General features: G+C 36.1%; 1 protein-coding gene across 1 annotated transcript in view; it reads right to left on the bottom strand.

The window, feature by feature from the left end:
- Window positions 1–4205: 4205 nt before the first annotated feature.
- Window positions 4206–21034, bottom strand: part of MEI4 (meiotic double-stranded break formation protein 4) — an 80010-nt gene continuing 63181 nt past the window's right edge. Inside the window, exon 5 of the mRNA XM_050894951.1 lies at window positions 4206–4457. Within this exon, the coding sequence (XP_050750908.1) occupies window positions 4206–4457 (252 nt within the window). The remainder of the gene's footprint in view (window positions 4458–21034) is intronic.

Genomic DNA, 21034 nt, shown 5'->3' on the forward strand with positions numbered 1-21034 from the left:
CTAACAGCAGCCTCTAGTGCCTATGGGGAAGGTATCAAGGGGACAGATCCAGGCTATGGGTGGTGGGAAGACTAAAGACACTGAGCATAAAATGAAACAACAGAGGTTCAGGCTGTACAAGGAAAAAAATTTCCACTATGAAGACAGTCAAACAGAAGAGCAGGTTATCCAGAGAAGTTGTGCAGTCTCTGTCCTTGAAGGTTTTCAATACCTGACTGAATATTGAACCAGCAACAGACAACTTGGTTTGACCCCATAGCTAACCTTGCTTCGAGCAGGAGGTTGGACTGGAGACCTTGACGTCCCCTCCAACCCAAATTCTCATATGATCATGTGAACGTCAGCTGAACGTTGTGCCACAGTAAACTATGAACTGTTACTCTGTATCAGCTAGTAATGCATAGACAACTGAAAGAAAAAAATAGAGATTATTACAGGATTAAAATAAGATACAATTTCATTTCCACTATTACCAACATATACAAGCAATAACTACCTCAAAAAAAATCAGTAAATCACAAACAGATTATAAAAAGATTCCAAATTAAGTTTACAAAAATATCCTGAGACAGTTCACTTCAAAAATCCCACCCATTGCTGTCATTAGTAGGCATGTAAAATTCTTTAGCGACTAGAACAGTCAGTGGAACAGCACTAGAATAAAAATTCATTTTCCCTGTCTCATAATTTTTCTACTCTCATAAAAAGAGACACTCTACCATAAAATTCTTTTTAAAACAGATGGAGACAGGTACAAAACAGTCACCTGGGAAACTAAGAACGTGGCAGAGTAACAAATTACAAAATCATAAACTGCTATTAGGCTACCAGTTAATAAGCACTGCTAATTCAACCATATAAACATACAATTCAACCATATGTGTGTGTGTATATATATATATAAAAGCTTGAACAATTTGCATTTGTGGAACATTAGCATTTTGCCAAATTCTAAAGTATATATATTTACAAAAAGGAAATCAGCAAGACAAAACAAATGTCCTTGAACTGTTAATTCTAAAACTGTAAGGGTAACCCAGGTGAAACACTCCAGGGAGCGATGACAGGTCAGGCCCATTTCTTTTTTTAGTGTTTCCTATTCTTTAGGTCTACGACATGTTATGCGCAGCACATAGGACTTTGAGATTGTTCTTTTGAGACCTCTAATCTCCACTCAGCAAAGACCGTAGTTACTTTCTCTGGATTTGGGATTCCTCTGGAGGCCACATATGTAAAAGCTGGGTGTTGATATACCTATTTAGTAAGTACTTTAAGACTTAGTTAAAGTCCAAGCTGCAGGAAGGTTTCTTCCAACCCAGTCACAAATCCTCACCTGTAATAGCTAACTCCAGGGACTGCCTCAGTCATCCTGTTTTATTTCAAAACTAAAGACAGCAATGTTTACTCAAGTTACATCTAACAGTTATTGGACAAGAGCAGAAATTGTCTGAAGAGCATGGACTTAAACCTAGGATTTCCTACTCCTAAAAACAGATAAGATATCACACGGATGGGATTTAGTTCTCGCATTAAGACACCTAAATGCATGTTTGTGTCAGTGAGCTACAGATCTAAGCTCATGCTATCATCACTGCTCAATTCAGCTGCCTAAGCAGACACATTTAGTGACAGTGCCACTAAAGATGCTCCAGGGTATCAGAGGCATCTACATGAAGAGAGAAAATGTGACACAGGACTTACAGAAGATCTGCAGTCCTTTGCGGTAGCAGCTGGACACCCAGCCCAAAACATCAGGGTACTTTGTAAGCATTTCATAGGTTAGACATCCCAACCACATGGAGACATCTAAATGCACGTCTACCTTTGTGCATCTTCATCTTGAGGCGAGTCCCATCTTGGTGAAAAACCTCTTCAAGAAACATGAGACAATCTGTCTAATAACTATTCTGGTTGCAGAGGTTATTGCTCCCACCAAAGCTGAGATATGCTTATTAATGTGGTTCAACTGCACTATTTAATTATGCACTGAAACAGAGAAGGAGAGCCCAGGCGACCAGTTAATAGCACTTTTGCAGAGAGGCTAGAGCGTGTCTAAATTGCTGCAATGGCATTATAAGGGGAACTCTCACTCTGCCCCAACACATCCAAAGCTGCATAACAAACTGTTTCAAATCCTTGTCAGAGTGCAAGTGCCATGTAGTTATTCCATCTCTGGACACAAGACCCCCTCTCTCTGTATGTTGTGAAAAAGATTTCAAAAATCATGTCTCAAGTCAGCAATTACTTCAAAATTTATCAAGGATGAATGTATTTCCCAAAATATCCATTGCTCTTCCAGTGGCCTAGAGAGCTTGCTGGTGAGAAAATGCTACAAACTGCAAAGAAGAAAATATGTGTCCCTTTGTGCCCGGGTTGCTTTACTAATAACAAAAATATTTTTTGCAAATGGATCAGCAAATATGCAGTGGTGTGCAATCCAGTGTTGAAACTGTTCTTTAGAACAGGAGTCTTGAAACAATATACATTTTGCTGTTACACAGATTCCAATATCCTCCTGTGTTTTGTGTCTTTTCTTTATAAAATACTTCTGAATGAAGCTTTTTTAAAAAACGAAAATGAAAATTATTACATCAATTAGATACTAGTTCCTTTTGTTTATTCCTTTCCTTGCTCTTTTTGTAATCATGCTTTCAGTGCTGTGGAGGGAGGTGGAAGAACTGATCTTCTACCTTAATGAAACAAACAAACAAAAAAGTAAAGCAGTAACAAAAACGGCACAGTAGTTTCTGAGTGGCTACCAAACTTACATACTTTTTAAACTTGATTTTCTTTAATTTGGCTAAACTTATCTAATTTTCTGTTGTCAATATTCAGGAACACTTGTTTTGCAAATCAAACATTTCTGTTGAAAGAAAGTTTGCTAAAAGAAAGCCTTAAACAAATGTTACCAGATGACATACCAAATACGAAGTTTAAGAAACAGAACAGTGCCCAGTGTCTAAACAAGTGTAAGAATCACTCTTTGGGGAGCCAATTCAACATCAAAGTAACTTGTTTTGTAAATATTAATATATTTTACATATATATAGAAAACAAAGGTTTATTATCTGAAATAAATGCATTCAAATTGACAAGATAAATTATTTACAGTATTAAAAAAAGTGGTGTTTCAGAGAATTTCTCTGACATAAAAATTGATCTGACGAAAAAAGTGCAAGGGGAAGGATAAGGACTAATGCTAAAAATGTTTTATATTTACAGTGAATATGCACTACTAGGAGACATAACAAAACTAAAACGTTGTTTATCTATTAGAAAAAAATGCCATTCATCATAAGTTACCCTCTAAATTTATCAAAGACATTGGATCAGTTAAGGTATTGTTGAACTTGTATTTTAAAGGCCTTTTATGTTTAAGATGATTTCTGTTAAAATATGTTACTTGAATTATTACTATGAATATAATTCCATCACACAGAAATAAAAATTTAAAAATCAGATAATACATAAATATACAAAGGGGGTTTTATCAATATTCATTAATTTTGAATAGAAAGGTTTAAAGTAATCACTAAAGGAGTTAAATTTATTAAGACTAAATCTTTGAAATCATTAGTCAACTCGGAGTGAATTAGGCCTACTGTGCCTACACTTGTGCATACACAAGTAAAGCCAAGAAGTATGCAATGAATGTAAGAAAGTTGTAAAACTGAGCACCAGATTTTATTTTGCTCAGGTAATGATTCTTTTGATTAAATCAGAAACTAAGTCTGCCCTATAAGAATTTGTAGTGATAAGTTACCAAGTTTAAAAATAAACATTTTTATTTCTGCAACCAGCCATTGCCTCTAAAGCACACAGAAGCTATACAACTCTTAAAATACAGGCATTAGTTCCCTAACTTGGAAGCTGTACACACACGTTATGTCTTGACTTTAAAATTCATAGCGCTTATTTTAAACATCACCTGAAACAACTTTCTTTGTTGCCATTTTCACGGTGTATGCAAACACCAACATATTGTTTTCCATTATTAGAAACAACATTTATTCAAAATGGCACCTGGATTATTACATTTTTTCTATACTTAAAATTGGAAATAAACTGCATTATCTCTGAAACTGCTGTATAGCATAGTAGTTTAAAGTAAATGTTTTCCAATAATGACAATTTTCCTGTCTGGCTCAAAAATTTTCCAATGCAATCCCACAACAAATACACTGTTAAAATGTAGGCTGCTTGTTTTAATCAATTTGTATTTGAGCTGAGTTCAAAAGAACACTTACTCTCCATAAATACAAAGAAAACAAAGGGAATTCATCTGAGAGATGAAGAATAATTTGATCAAGGTTCTTCAGAAATTTGATTTTTTCTTCTCCATCATAGTCTGAGCTTGAAATGTTACTTTCTTCTGTCTCATTTTGAAGAAGTTGTTCCAGAATCATGCACAAAGGAAAAATATTCTCATACTGGATAATGTCATACATGGCTTGGATCTGGGAATAAAGAAAAATCGATACATAAGCACAGAGTGAAAATGTTTCTGCAGCCCACCATCTCAGATGACAGTTTAAGGAATGTTAAAATTTGCAGTAGTATTTATATAATCAGAACGTCTATACAGTCAGTATGATTACTTCTAAGAAATGTTTTCCTTTTTGTGATAACAGCCAAACAACTAACTCTCCGTCATAGTACCAAATGAAAAGTCAACATAACCTCCTGTTCATAAGTCAGAGGGTTTTCTCTGCCTAATTATCCAAAGGCTGTGACATACAATAATGACCTACAGATAAACAACAACAACAAAAGCTTTGTTTGTTTTAAGCATATAATTAAAATCGGTGGATTTCTGAGAAATAAAATAACAAGTAAAAAAATAATTTTTTTACTCTCAAATATAGACAATCTTCTATTCAAGTGACACCTCTAGAAAGCAAATAAAAAGTCCAAATTCTCAATCTCAATAGAAAATACACAAGCCAGTACTAAATATCTGAGTCAGTTAGAAAGTGGAAGAGTCAGTTTGTCAAATAAGCTCACTGACCAAACTACAAATTCATTAAAAGCCTTACAGCTTTATCTAATATAAATTTAGCTGTCCTGTATTTGGAAACTGTAATCTCAAACTGAAGCTTTCAGAACCTCTGCCGTACATAGGGAATAACTGGTAAGATAAAAACTTAAGCCTTGGGGAGTTGTCTCTCTGGAATGAAATTCTGTGTCCTCCTTAACAGCAAAATCTACCAATAATATGAGATGACCTTGTTCTGAAAAAGGCTGCAATTACAGTAGATAGATGATCAGAACTGGAAGGTAAAATCATAGCTGCTAGAAAACTAATTATATATTTTAGAGAATGGACCAATATCTCTAATGAGCCTAAACAAGTGTTTAGGGTCTAGGCTTCGACATGGGTTTATGAATCAGTATCAAATCATTTTATCCACCCTAAACCGCATACTGCTAGACTTCCCAAAGTGTGAAATTTATTACATAATAGTTGTTTTTACAAACAATGTAAGTTATTTTTGATTCCACTAGAATCTAACAAAAAGACGGCACTTTACCTTCCTCAGGTAAGGCTGCTGCTATCTACCTCTGCAGTAGATGGCAGCTCAGGGATTGCTCACTTTGTCTTTCTAAGCTAGTAGTTCTTAAACCTAAAATCTGTGTTTGAAGCTCCCTAGGGTAATGTCTTTCAGGTAACCTCACACCTTAGGGACAACACTAAGACACCATAGCCATCCTATTGCAAAGCCTCAATATAGCAAAGTAATTTTGCTGAGTTTTCTAGACATCTTGAAAATTAGGTTAATTACTGAAAAATATTATCCCTAGTCTTGCATGCTCCAGTTCTGTCGCTCTGGAACTTGGTAAGAAAAATCTGCAGTTCAAAGGCTGCTGCCAAGAATTCGATATTGACATTCTTATGTCAATTCTTATTTGCTGACAACAGACAGCAAAAAAATATAAACGGACAATATCAAGTATTTGCATGCTTTTAAAGTCCAATTAAATAAAACTGTATAATTACGGAAAACCTCCTTCTAAAGTAGAGGTAACAAGACAGTCTGTTTCTTCAAATACCAAGCATCTGACTTGAGGACAACCATGCCTATACACCAATTGTTTTGACTATTAACTAATACTGGTGAGATGAATGTACTTATTTTACTTATTAGACTAAATTACAGCTTTCTAAGTTGAGAAAATAACTGGTATTAATAATTTCCTGAATTTCTAGGGAACAGATGATGCTAACGGCCTACAAAGTCTGCTCCTAAGACTTCCAGTGCAGGAGTCATCTGACCAAACACAGGCATCAACAAGCTGAGATAGTTATCCTTGGTTCCTGTTTTAGTCAACAGAGGGAAGCAGGGGGTGGGACTCAGTTGCTTGAATGTAGATATCTACTGCCATTTTGGATGTCCAAGGGTATCCAAGGCATGTGCGTGAGTAGAGCTTTACATAAGAGTCAGCAGCTGTAAGCCAGGAGTACCACTTTAGGGCATCCAGTGTGGTATTAGATGTCTGAGTTTTGGCAACTGAGTTGTTCCCAGGGTCTTTCAGGATGTAATTCATCCCATTCTAAACTAGATCCTCAGATGTACCATGTCCTGAAACTCTTTACAGTGATAAAGTATGATTGTGCCGAGAAAAACGACTATGTAGAAACATAAATGGAAGTTCTATGCCTTTAGTTCCTGTGATTTGGATATTAGAAGTACAACGTTAAAAGCAAAAACCTTTGTTTGATCTTAAGCGTTGGCCTTGTAAATTCACTCAGAACTTCCTTTTGCATGAGGAATCAATAGAAAATGTTTTAGAAAGGCAAATTATGTCACTTCACTTATCCCCTAACCTCAGGCTCTTCCAAGCAGTTAAGTAATTATGTTACTTTCAGTGGGTCTTGAAAAGTGCAACTAATTGCAACTTAGTAAACTATGTAATTGATTATGGATAATAGAAACCACAAGCTAATTCTCTTTCCTCTGCAAATACTACTGCAGTGAAGGAAAGTGATTTTAGCCACACAGAACTGACTTTGAACAGAAAGGGTAAGTCTGATGGCAAGGAGGAAGTATTTTTTTTGAGGCAATCGTTTTTCAGGGGACAAATGCACTTTGAAATATTGTTTTATAAAACCAGGAAAAAAAAAAAATCAGTCTAGAACATTTTCTGGCTCAAGGCTTATTAACCTTTGCAACCCATTTAATAATCTGAACAAAACATGTCTCCATTTCTTTTGTTAGATGTCTTTTGTAGCACTAATTGATGCAATTACTACCAATGGAAATTTATGCCACAGAATTTGTAGAGGAATACCTTTACTGTTACCTAATGGTGCAGTCAGATAACAGACCTATTCATCTTGCTCACCAATGTGTGTAAGTAGGTAGCGGCATATGTACGTGTACATACACACACACGCACACAGCTAGTCCATCCAGAAAGTTCAGAAGGCATGCCTGTAAAGCAAACCTTATATATAGGCTACAATTCCAGAATATACTAACTTTAAATAACTTTAACACTAACTCTGTTTTCAGAAAGAATTTTAAGATAATTACTCTTTTTACAGATCAGATGGGTGGGCAATATGGGTTTTGGACACTATTTTTTTGAGAGATCAGTCCTTGCCGATTTTTCCTCACCAAGTATTTGGAAATGTGTTTCTTAGCAGTAAGATGCATTTTACACACACCTCAGTTTTGAACTTAACTGTTGAAATTATTTTCTTATTATGATTTCTCAATCCAAACAAACTTTTCAAAGTTAAATAATTTTTAAAAAATGATTAATTATATGAGATTGATCTTTACATAAGATAGAAACAAGGGGTACAAGGATCTCCTAGTTGGATTTGATGATCTGCTAATCAGAATTCATATATTTACATCACTGAGTTCGGAATGCAGGAAGTGTCAAAAGCTTTTGGCTGAAATGAAGTCTCCAAGCTTCTCCTACATTACAGGGTGACCACCTGGAATAGCACACATATTTACTACATAATCTAAAAGCAGGGAAGAAGTTCTCTAACCTGTCTTCTGTACAATGCTATCATAAAACCCAGTACTAATACGTTAAAGGAAACTGCTCAACAATATACGCAGCAATGACAGTTAGAATGCTAAAAAGTCGTCTGTGTTCCAGGTCCCTGGGCCTTTATTATACTTCCTCTTTGCAAAGCAACAGATCAGATGGCCCTGGATCAAATTCCAAGCCACTGCTCTCTTATTGGACAGATTTGGAGTTGGGGTCTTCAGCAAAATTTTGAACAAAAAGTAGGGATCTGAAAGCACAGAATTAATTGAAGTAACCTTCACAGAATGGTGGACATAATTTCTGAAGGTTATTCAATCACATTCAGAAAAAATCCCAAGTGATATTCTCCATGTGGTTCATGCACATTTATATCATTTATTCAAATGCTCTCAATAACAGCAATATAAAAAAAGAACAGGAGAATAAATATTAGCTTTGAAGAAATCCTCTACAATTCTTAAGCCATTTCCCAGCCGCAACTAATATTTCTAGTGATGCAGTCTGTTGAGGCTGGAATTTTCACATGCAGAAGACTGATGCTACCTTCTAAGTATAGGCAAATAACTTTTATTCCTTTTATGTCTCAAAGGACCTACAGAATGGAGACAATACTTTACCAGTGCAAATACAAACTAGATGAAAAGAAAGAGATTATGTTCATGGCAACCAGTATTTGCTTCCATGCAACTCAGATACTTATGTAGGCTATGGACAAAGTGTCAGCAACACCTGTATGCTTTCTGGAATAAGCCAAAAACAGCTCTAACTCAGGAAAACTTCTTTTTGGTTTAGAATGGAATGTTGAAATGCTGTAACTTCTGACAAAATTAAAACAATTAGAATTAATCTAGACAAAAAGCTTTCCTCCTTCTATCCCTATAATTTAGTTAACACCTGTTTAGGCTTTTTTAGTCCTATGAAGATACAAAGTTTAAATGTATATTGCAACAAATAACTATACACAACATAATGCTATATAAAATACTGACATACTGATACAAATTTGAATCAAACTGGAAAGATGAGTGTTTATACACCTCTGCTGTTAAGAAAGTGATAAAATTGACACTTCTAGAAGAGTGACACTTAGCAGGAAAGTGTTCCACCCAAATCTCCTCAATCCATCATATTCTAACAGTTTTGCTTCTTGTAAATTTTTTCTTGCAACTTTTGCCACTTCCATTTCTTGGCAAACTTTTACTATTCAGCAGGGATATAACTTTTATGCTAGCAAAGTGTCTTTTATATGTCCTAAGAAATTCTATTTCCAATTTCACTGAAATATCAAGTGTTAAAAGTTGGTATTTCTCTTCTTCTACATGTAAAATTTTCAGAGAAGCAAAAAGGGAAGACTGAAATAAACAACAGGAACTTCTAAAGCCTGGCTAATACTGCTTTTCAATGGAAGCAGAGGCAGTAGGAACTGCAGCACAGCCAGCTGCTGGGCTGTGGTCACTTGCGTAGTTAAGGAAGGCGGAGGACAGAACAGAACCAAATCTGCCATCTAGCCATTTCCAGCAAAAATCCCCCATGGCCTGTCCCCTCCTCAGGGAAGCAAACGGAGCCAAAGCTCCTAGAAATTCTTTAGAGCAGGTGGAAGCAGGCAAAGAGCATATATCATCCTTGAAATAGTCTACCACCAACCAACACATCATCTCAGCAGTAGTCCCAGTACCCCTTGCTTCCTTGCAGAAGGCTACTGGTACAGGCAGGTACACGTGCAGACTGAATTCTTGGCAAGAAAATTAAAATTCATGGGCTAGGAGGCCACAGAGCGAGTGTAAGCTGATGTCCCATGTAACACAGAACGTGGGACTTTTACTCACACTACTTCAAACTGTTTGAAATGGAGCATGCCTGTTAGAAAATGTCTAAGCTTGATTTACATGTTTCTAGAGATACACAATCCTGGGTATGCTGTTTTATGGTCAATTACCCCAACTCTTTTTTTTTATTATTTATTTTATTTGCTGCCTTGACTTTCTGGAAGTAGGAGGGGTTGCTCCTTCTAGCACTAAGAGGAAGGCAGATCTGGGACTAAACAACAAGGCAGTGATAAACTAAATACAGCCATTGATGTCCACAGAAATGAAAAAATTATTTCTGTGCTCACTATGCCTGCATATATGGATGCTTCTCTGAAACTGTTTTCTGTATTTTAACACTACAGTTGTCCTAACAGTATATCATTATAAAAACAAGTCCCTAAATGGAGACATATTGACAGCATCACTTTTTAGGAAAAAAGTTTCTAAATCATCATAGTGAAAAATAAGAAAGAAGTGTCTGGCTGGAAACGCTATCAACAAGTGATCAGCATTTAGTAAATTTTGTATTTGCTAAGGTAATGCTGACAAACTTAAGTTTTCAGTAAAATCAACACTGTTTTACTCTACCTGTCCTGTCTGAGTCAGAGGTTAATGGAAATATATTTCAAGAATGACTGAATTGTTTCCCCAAGTGGCAATATATTCTCATTTTATGAACAAAGAAGATTAATTCCCACAGGGAATTCTGTTCTTGACCCTTCATTTTTCCTTTGAGAAATCCCTATCCAGGCTACTCATTGCTGTGTTCAAGTCCTAAACACAAGACAAACATTTTTCAGAGCACAGCATGTACGTTTGGATAATAGGCATTTTACTTCAAAACAACATGGAAAGTCTTTTAACTGGATGTTCTACAAGCATGTAAATAACCTCTACATGGATCATTAAAATTTACAAAACTAATAATATCCACAGTATAAGAAAGCACGCAGTAGGATAAAAGAGGTTATCTCTAATTGCTGTTTAGTGTTTAAATAACATGCTGATAAGCATCTCTAAAATATTTAAGGCAGGCATGCATGAAAGACGTTACTAGAAATCTTTTTGTTCTGATTTTAATACTACTGTATTTGGTTAAAAGGTAGTTAGCTTACAAATTGCCATGACTCAGGATTCAGTTTTTATCTGATTAGCATTTCTCTTTAATTGCTTTTTGTCTTGTGAATTGAAATGCATACTTCCCTAACATCCTTCCCAGTAATCATAATCCTCATTAACCATGTCAATGTTCACCTGCCAAGAAAGTTCAAACTGATTTACACCATCTTTCAGTATCTAAAGCAAAATTCACATCACCTACAATTCCTTATTTAAATTTATACCAATCCCCCCCAACTTTCAAAGTATTTTGATCTTTTATTCAATGGGATCTGAAATTCTAGTTGTGTCGTCTTTATTCATACTGACTATCACTTTATTCTCAAGTAGCTCCCTAAGATTCAACAATTGTGCTTACAGATCAAGACCAAACGTGCCTGCAGAAAGGGTCAAGGAATTACTAACATTTGTGAAAGTTAAATTCCAGAGGAGGGAGCATCAGCTAAACTCTTGGAACAAATGAATCTACAGCGTGTGCAGTGACTACAGTCCTCAGCAACATATTGTCAACAACACTTTAGACATCCCAGCCAGTCTCATGCTAGAGAGGTTTCAGAAGCAACAGTAAGAATCTTGCAAAAATATTGTCTGCCCAGACACGGTAATTTGGCATACCCTGGAAAATACTTTCAATAGCAAAGAGCACAAGCACTTTAAATTCTAATCACCCAAGGGGAAGACGCTTATCCCTGAGACATCTATGCATCGTGCCTCTTCCACATATCATTTAGCAGGGTCATCTGTTACTAGCCCTTAATATGACACACTGAATTACAAGAAATTCCCAAGCCATCTTAAGCAATATTATTCTTATCTAGTAATATGATTTCCACAACATATTGTAAGAAATTAAATATACCAGCAGTAGAGCATTCAAGCTTCCATCTTGGAGTAAGAATCATAACAATTGCCTTGCAAGTAACATAACAAAGACACAGAAAGCTTTAAAAAGTAAATTCTCATCTCCGTTATCCTGTTAAAGAAAGCTAAAATATGAGCCACTAAGAAATCTCATTTAGAGAAAACAACCAAAAAAATGAAGGTATGAACCTTCTTGGGATAATGGGAATTTATAAACCTATTTTACTCCAATCTACAAGGCATGAACTTCAACTGTCACTTCTGTCATATATGTTATTTTTGAAATCTATTCTAGAATAAAAAAAATTAAATTCTTCACAAGCTGAAGCATGGAATATGTTGGGTTTTAATTATTTTTTTTCAGAAAAGAATCTGAAATAGAGATTGTGAAAGTATCTATCATAGTATGGGTCCTTCCAAATCAAATGGGCTACTTAAGCATAATTCTAATTAAAAAAAAAGGTAAAGTTCTAGACCAGACAGTCGTGTGCAAAGTCACTATCAGGTGATGCCTGTAAATGTGGAATTTTCCACTTACTAGAATTGTTGTGGCTGGACCAAATTGGATTTTTACTGTTTTGGGGAAGTCAGGAAGGCTCTAAGATAAGAGTCTCCTAAATAACGTCACTAGGACAGTTTGACCTTAGAGAAAACAGTTGCGCAAAACCATAACGATAAAGAAATTTTACAACAAGCGCCTCAACCAAAACAGACTACCCTTGAAGGACATGATATACATGATCTCAGAACTGAGTATGCGCAAAAACAGAGGTCAGCCAGGGGACACAGTGAGGAAGAGTATATCCTTCATCCAGAGACCCCTGACGACCACCCAGAGACATAAACAGGCATGCACAAGAGACATTTGCATATGATAATGAGTTCATGGAAATCTGATGAATATGTATAATAAGTTCCCGGAAATCTGATGAATATGTATGTAGTGCTTGTATATAAACTATGCAATTAACATGACCGGACACACACAATAGGAGGAGATAACCCCTGTGTGTCCAGCGCTGCAATAAAGAATACCTGCTTACTAGTCCCTAGACTATTGAGTCTTTGATTTCAGCCTTTCATGGCAACACAGGGAAAAAGGAGAAAGAAAACAACAAAAATAATTCAATGAAATTTCTCAGTTACGAACACTTCAGTATTAGAGAAAGGTTTTTGTTGTGTTTTTTTTCCTGGTTGAGGAGGAGGAATTGCCTCCATTCCTGTAAACTCATAGGAAAATAGAACTGTGGGAAAGCGGAGGAAAGAGGCTTATCAGTTCAACTATAAAGCAAAAACCCCATTTTAGCTCCCTCAGATGTATGCTCCCCTCCAAAAAGGAGCCTTAATACAATTTACATTGACTTTCAACTCCAATCAGTCATAAAAAACTGACAACAGACTGTACCACATACTTTGTTCTGCCTCACCTTCCACCCCATCTTCAAAGTCCTACCTTTTATTTCTCTATCCATGTTCTGTTTAGGTTTCAGGGAGTTAAAGGATGGAAGACGGATGATAATTTAGATGTGGTTACGAATCAGCTGCTAATTACTAGTGGAAACTGAGACAATGACAAAGATGGAGGCCTTAGCACATAAGCATCCAGATTTTATGACTAGGAGGTCAAGTATCATGTCAAAGTTATTCTAACATATGAGAAAAACAACCTAAAAAAGCAGGAAGAATATAAGCTGTCAACTCATCAGTTTCCCCATTTAGTAGCTCTTGCCCATAAGAAAAGCAAGGAGTAGGACAGAAAAGAGGTCTCATATTCTTTCTTCTTTTCAAATGTTCTTAAAAGTGGTAAGGAAGCTCCTCCTGACCAGAAATCCTACAGTGCTTTGATTGCAGCTGATGCTTGAATGGGCCTTCCCAGACAGAACGGTATTCTGTTCACGGGCAGATTTGTCTGTCCTTCAAGATTTCCACTCAATTCCCCAAGTCAGCCTTATACATACCAAGCTTCTGTTTTTAGCAAAACGGCAAGAGGTAAAACATTCATAATACCACTTCACTGTCTGATGTGCACTTCTTTCTTTTACCACAAGCAAGCGTAGGAGTACCATATGCAATAACCGTATCATTAAAATAATAGACAGTTTGTTGACATAAGAAATTATATTCTCATCCTACAGGAAATGTCACAAAGTATACAGCAATGCTAGTAATCTAAGCAAGTCTTGAAAGTAAACATCATACATATAACATTTTTATAGGTAAAGAATGACACTAAGGTAATAAAATTAAGTTTTGAATAACAACAACAATAACAAGTCCTCTATTAATTAAAATCACATCAGAAAACAATGGATTGCTGAAAAATACAGCTATATTAGTTTCAAAAGATTTATTGACAGAAGTTTACTTTAGAAAATGCACAGAAGTACTGAAAATAAACATCAATCACTTTGCTTTAGTGGCTCTAACAAACACAATCCTGACAGTAATGCAAAATACATGCTTATTAGTACTTAATCATAATTCATTCATTTTTTAAAAGAAGCTTTTGAACATGCTTTTCATCTCATAAGGCTTTTTTTGTTTTTCTAAAAGCATGATAACCTTGCCTCACATTCAGCTTGACTTACTAAAATCATCTCTTCCAATACTAGGGATGGAAAGTATCAAATGAAACCAGCAACTGGCAGATGGCTGGTCCGAAAACAAATCAAAGTAGTAGGTTATCACACAACGTGCATTGAAACTGCTTGCCACAGGATATTGTGAAAGCTGAAAGCTTGCATGGGGTGAAAGGAAAGTAAACAGGTGTATGATAGTGAAATCCACTGATACACATGTAAAAAAAGTCACCCTCAACCTTAGATAGCCCAAATTGTTGGACTACTCCAGACTGGGGGAATGTTCCTGGAAACACCTCCAAACTCTTCCCTGAACGTCTACTATAACCAGTCAGAAGCAGAATATTTGACCTCTGGTCTGACAGCATGGCCATTCTTGTGTTCTCCTATCTCCCAGCCTACTTTGCTGCCCTACCCACTACCAACATTAAGTTACTTCAGAGAAGAAAAATCTCCTTCCCTTTTCCAGGCAAAGTAAAGCTTGTTTTCAGCTCTGGAAGCCTGCAACCAATGGCTCTATATGCACCCCAAACTCTTCAGTTTCAGTGAGTTCAGTTCTTCCTCCAAAGCCACAGACAGAATCCACCACTCCAGGTTCAGAATCACAGACAAAAAAAGCCTGAACAGAAGCAAATCTAGGAGGTTTTGGACTAACTGAAAATGCAATACATACTCAAAGCTTGTATTTATCTGCTGCAAAACAAGACAAAACAAAACACCTAACAACGAGCAAGAGGAGTAATTCTAGGCACTGCCGTATGTGAAGAAAAGGACAAAGCTGGTTGGAACACAAGCTGAAGATCTGTAAGAAAAAAAAGTGACATCTGCTTTCTGAATCACTTTCATCCAATGAATCAAAGTCTCTGTATACTTTTCATAAATAAAAAAGGATAATGCTAAAGAAGACAGGTTTCCTTCTAATTATGCAGTTATTTTTCCATAGTTAGAGGCTGAATATTGTATAACTGTTCAAGGCAATGTTCAGCTAAACCAGTCTTTGTCTTTGGTTTAGGAAGAAGTGTTTTATTTATCTACTTATCCTTCCCCTTGTTTTGGAAAAAAACTTATATTTTATTGTACAGAAAAATATCTGTAGGAAAATATTTGTATTTCATATAAACATAATGTTTTCACAAACTAGTTCCCTAAAATGGATTAATATTTCCCTTAGATATGACTACGAAACAAGACAACAAAATATGGTGTTTCAATGATTCTAGCATCTGCCTAAACCACCAGCTTCCCACTACAATTATGTCACCAAATCCCATAATCTCCTCCCAATTTTCAGAGAATACCATCAGTCTTCCAAATTTTAACTGGAAGACTCAAGAGGCATGGTAGGATATCATAATTTCATGAAAATTAGACAGGATAGACAAGCAGTGCTACTTTCTTATTTAATGTATTTAAAACTATGTGGAATATGTATGTAGAATAAATCTTGAGTGGATTAATAGAATTTAACAATATGAAAATGATGTTGCTTATTCAGCTTAAATATGTGAGAAATTACAGCAGCAAAATATTTAATTGAAAATCATACAAAATATAAAATACCATGAAATCATGAGAACACCACAGTGTATCTAAAAGTTTATATACATGCTGTAAAGCTTAATTTCAGAAGCAATTACTCCTTTGACTAAAACATGACAAAACAGAAAATGGAACAGATTGCTTCCTACAATCTTTTTAGGCTTTACAGAAACTAAATGGGTATGACTGTGAGCAAATATAGTTTCTCTTTCAAATTTTACTTTTCCATTAATTTTCCATTATACTCTTCTGGAAAATCCCAAACCAGTAGTTTTCTAGACATTTTCACATTTTTAATTTGTTTGTTTGTTTTTTTCAAATGCTACAGCAGCACAGTAGTGTAAAAAGACAGGTTTTTAAGAGCTTCAGAGCAGCAGTTTAGAACTTGTGAGCGTCAGTGAAACTGGTGCTGGAAAGCAGTGATAGGCAGTTCAAGATTGGCCCTCTAAAATTCAGCATGCCAGGAGCAACTCTAAAGACAGTTACTTTTAGAAAGATCCTTTTGAAACCGAACATTTTCTGCAGCTTGTGTGAAAATTGCAGCATCCTGACAGAACACAAAAAAGCAAAGTAAACTTGAAAGGGATTAAACTATAAATTGACCGACAGAAACCAACTAGCTTTTCTTTCAATTTTTGAAGCAGAAAAGAATGTAAAAAATATACAGGAGGGATTATGTACAGGAGAATACTTACAATTCTAGAAGTTATGATATCATCTGAAACAAATCACGGAAGAATTATTGAAGAAAGATCTGTGGTCTGAGCATTATTATTATTATTATTATTATTATGTGAAATATACTAGGTCATACCAAGCCAACCCAAGTCCAAGGGCTTCCTATACCTAAATCTGGAATAGCGTGACTCCCATTCAAGGTAGTTTGGGGAAAGTTCTCTGGTATGCAAGTCACAGTTTGTGCATGGCCGAACCTGTCATCTGGACTATTCTGTAAATCTCAAATGGGTCAGTCGGCAATGGCACAACTGGCCTTAACTAAAGGAAAAGATTCCGGAGAGTGCAAAGTTAATCAAAATTTGGATGTATAGCACCACCATTTTCAGCAAGCACACACTCATTTACAGCAGGCCTCATTCCTTGTGCTAGCAGGATGCCATTGAGAAATGATGAATCTGGGAATGCCAGGATTTGAAACAACCTAGAAGAAAGCTGAAGAAAATTTAGGAAGATTTACATATGGCAAGACAAGCACGTGATTTTTCACTCTTTGGTATCATTTCTTATGCCAAAGTTTCAACACAGCTCAGCAAGACTACCTAGAATTGACAAGTACTGGAGAGGTACAGGCTCATCTACCCTTCATAGAATCTGTTTGAAGGATAATGTTCTGCAGCTGAGCTGGATATCTAAGAGCTGAGTACTCTAGCAAAAGTACAGATGATTCTATCAAATGGCTGTGCTAAGCCAAAGACTTAAGAACAATAAAGCTAAAAATGACCAGAAGTGCACTCTGTTGCACTGAGTCCCCCAAAAGGAGACTATTGCACCCAAACTACAGAGATATCATAGAAGTTGAAAGCACTTAAGTTTAAAGCAGAAGCATCAATTCAAGAAATAATTAGAAACAACAGCCCAATTAGAGCTCAAAGTATGTTCAAAGTCAAAAAAGATCTGAATAAAGCCCATTGAAACAACATCTGCATTGAGAAACCTAAAAGATAGTGTTTTAGGCAAATGACTGAGGTATCTTGTGGACCTGTTAGAGAACGCTGACGTAAATGTACCTGTAGGGGCCCATATGGGACCCTGATAACATTTAGTAAGATAAAGTTTCCAGAAACAGATTGTCATTCATGTGAACATGGTACAACAGATGCATGAAAGAAATGTCATGGTATCAAAAAAACCAGCAACTGCAGCAACAGAACAGTGTGTCAGTCTGTGACACCACTGGAAGTCAAGAACACACTTGCACTTGGTGGAACTGAGTTTTGTAGAAAGAGAGTTCAAATCCACTTTTCAGCTAAGGTCATGACGTCCTCTAATGGCCTGAACCAGCCATAATATTAGGTGAATTACATCTGAAAACCTCTCCTGTCTTCCTTAGCAGTTACAACGTGCCTTGCCATTCCTTTCCCTGCTGTTCCTCCATCTCCAGCCCTTTGGCTCTTCTCTACTTTTTCCCTCCCCCATCTCAGGAAAAAAGAAGGTAAAATAAAGTGTCCCATTGGCATGACCATGTTCTGGGCCATGAGTGAAACCACACGAATCTGAAATACACAGGAGGTTGTATTTCATCAAACACCACAAACTCTTTTGCTCTTAATGTCTCTGAATTCTGAATCTGGATAAAATACAATTTTTATTTGATTTGAACTTCCCACAAGAACATGGTCTTGGAAAAAAAAATAAAATAAAATCAAAGAGTAGAAAATAAGGAAATCTGCAAACTGAAGAAAAAGATACAAATCTCTTTACATTCACTTCAGAACTATGGATGTTTTGAAGGGGACTGGACTAGCAGAATAATTAGCACTATTTAAAACACTGCATGCCACTTCTATAGAAAGTAGAGTTTAAAAATGCAATTAGAATGTGGTACTTACCTAAACAATTTCAGAGCTTAATACAGTTTCAAGAAGATTACAGAAAACATTCCCTAATCCTCACTACCATTAAGACAGCACATGACCTTTTCTGTAAAACAACAAATAGCATCGTACTAGCAGAATTAACGTAATTGACATTCAGAACAGATTCTCAGAGATGATTCTGTTCTTTCTGCAGGTGCCAGAGCACTTGCCAATTACTAAATGAGCACACAGTAGGCGAAATGCAATGCTAATGTCAGATTTACTGTGCAATCAGAATGCAGTGTTAGATATAGCATGGTATTTATTAAAAATTTGTCCTGAAAAGATTAGAAAAATTCCAACACTTCAGAGGATGACTAGTCTTTCAAAAGGATAGCTAAGCTTCAGTTTGAGACACATTTTTTTTTTTTTAAATTAAATGGTCTGGAACAAGAAATAAAGCATCTTCCCAACTGTGGACCAGATGTAATAATTCAAAATACCTGCTACTTCATTTTACACACAAAGCTATTTACAATCAGCTAATTCTATTTAATAATTACCAGTAGGCAATACATACAAGAATGTACCAATGCTTCTTTAAGTGCCTTTAGTAACACAATAGCATTCCTCTTTTCTCTTTGCTACTTTAAACAGATATAATGCTGTAAATTTAATACAATTGAACATAATTGCTTAATTTAGTAGGCAGGATTAAAACCACTGTGAAAGATATTAAAAGATCATATTAACAAATCATACTAAATACACAGGCCACCTAGTTCTTCAAAATTATTTCAGATGACTGCAGGAAATACATTAACAAAAATATGACAGAAAATCATTACAGATAGACTCATTAAAAGAGGAGAGAAGAAACAAAATAAAATCCTATCAAAATTAATGTGCACAGATCATCTTTGTTACGCTGTAACTGACTCGTAGCAAATTTCTAGTTATTAGAAGGTCTAGCCTACCTGGCATAGTAATCATAACATTATTAATGAGTGAAAGACATCAGCTGCAATGTAAAGAAAACCTCCTATTTCAATGCTCCAACTTACTTTATTAGATGAAAGTCACTATCCTGAATCTGAGCTTTTATACATTCCATTGCTATCAGTGCTCTTGTAGAGAATATGTATGCTATAGTAGAGGGAAAACTTCTAGGATAATACAGCAATTTGCAGACTGTGAACAAATAAGAAAGAGACTACTGCTACATTTTAATGGCTTTAAGGTAGCCATGCAATACATTCCTTCAAGTTTCCCTGATGACAGCGAATTAGCCAATAAGGAACTCATGCTGTGACTGTTTCTGCTATCGAACTTAACTCATTTAAATCAAATTCAGGTTCTCCTATACTATATTGGCACACAGCCATTGATTTAGAAAAGTTTTTAAGCTTTCCAGTCTGCGAACTCTTAAAAATTTCTCATTTGGTTTTGTCACAGGTCCATCTCTCTTCCTTAATACTGTGTATTTTATATTCCCTACTGGAGATGGAGGAGATGGGATTATCACCATGTAGAACTATGGTTCATTTAATGTGCCTTTCAGTTCTCAATCCTCTGGCCAATAAGAATTGAAAGACTTTGACTTCCTTAATCCTAAAGGGTTAATTAGACTTCTTCCACCTACTGTTCCCTCACTGGGATCTCAGTCCAGTGTTCAGAACTGTACAAGGTCAGCCTTGGGCCATTACCACTCTGTATGTTGCTTTACCTTCCCATGAAACTTTCCTGATAGCTATAATCTCTTTCCAGAATAAAATATGCCCCATGATTCGTTCCAAAGGTTTGTCCCCAGGTGACACAGGGATTTAGCACCAAGCAGAAAATCAGTTTATATATTTTTTTTTCACCCCAGCTCTTGAATGTCTGAGATTATATCAGAGTTATCAACTCAAATGCTCACATGCAGATGAAGGAACTTAGTGTCTGGGTTCTAGACTGATTTTAAATCCACTTCTTGGGGGGGGGGGGGAAGGAAGAACCTATGAGCTGCAGAGTCTTCTTTCCTTTTACAGGAAACTGCTCTGTTTTCAGGATCAGAAGAAAACTTAACCTGTTGTGAAAGATATTCATGAGCATCATCCTTGAAAAGCGGCAGAGTTAACAGCGGTTCAAGATGACAGTAAGGAAAACTAAATGGAACAGCTTCTGGCTCTGGTAATACAAATGTATGCACATAGATATAGAGTAAATGCACTTCTTAAAGAAGGGATTATAGCCAAAACTGGAAAAAGTAATAAATAAGAAGAGGAATGTATCAGGCCTCTTGGGTATGTCTACAATGTGAGGGTAGGTATCTTGTCAAACTTTTCTCAAACTAGGTCCTCATCTGGGTGATGCTAATGCCATTATTTCAGTGGATTCAACTCTGGCTGTACTTGCGGAACAGCCAAAAAGCATGGCCTCTCTAAGTATGATCCACGGAACTGGATTCCTCTGAAAAGTGACTGTCATTAAGCCAAGGGATCTTAATATGGTTCTAAAATCTTTAATGAAAAGAAAGACCTCATCCACTCATTAGAAAGAATGAAGTTCCCAATAGGTAGATGACCACAGAGAAAGGCATTTC

Source organism: Gymnogyps californianus, chromosome 3 (assembly GCF_018139145.2).
Source record: "Gymnogyps californianus isolate 813 chromosome 3, ASM1813914v2, whole genome shotgun sequence".
Lineage (NCBI taxonomy): Eukaryota > Metazoa > Chordata > Aves > Accipitriformes > Cathartidae > Gymnogyps > Gymnogyps californianus.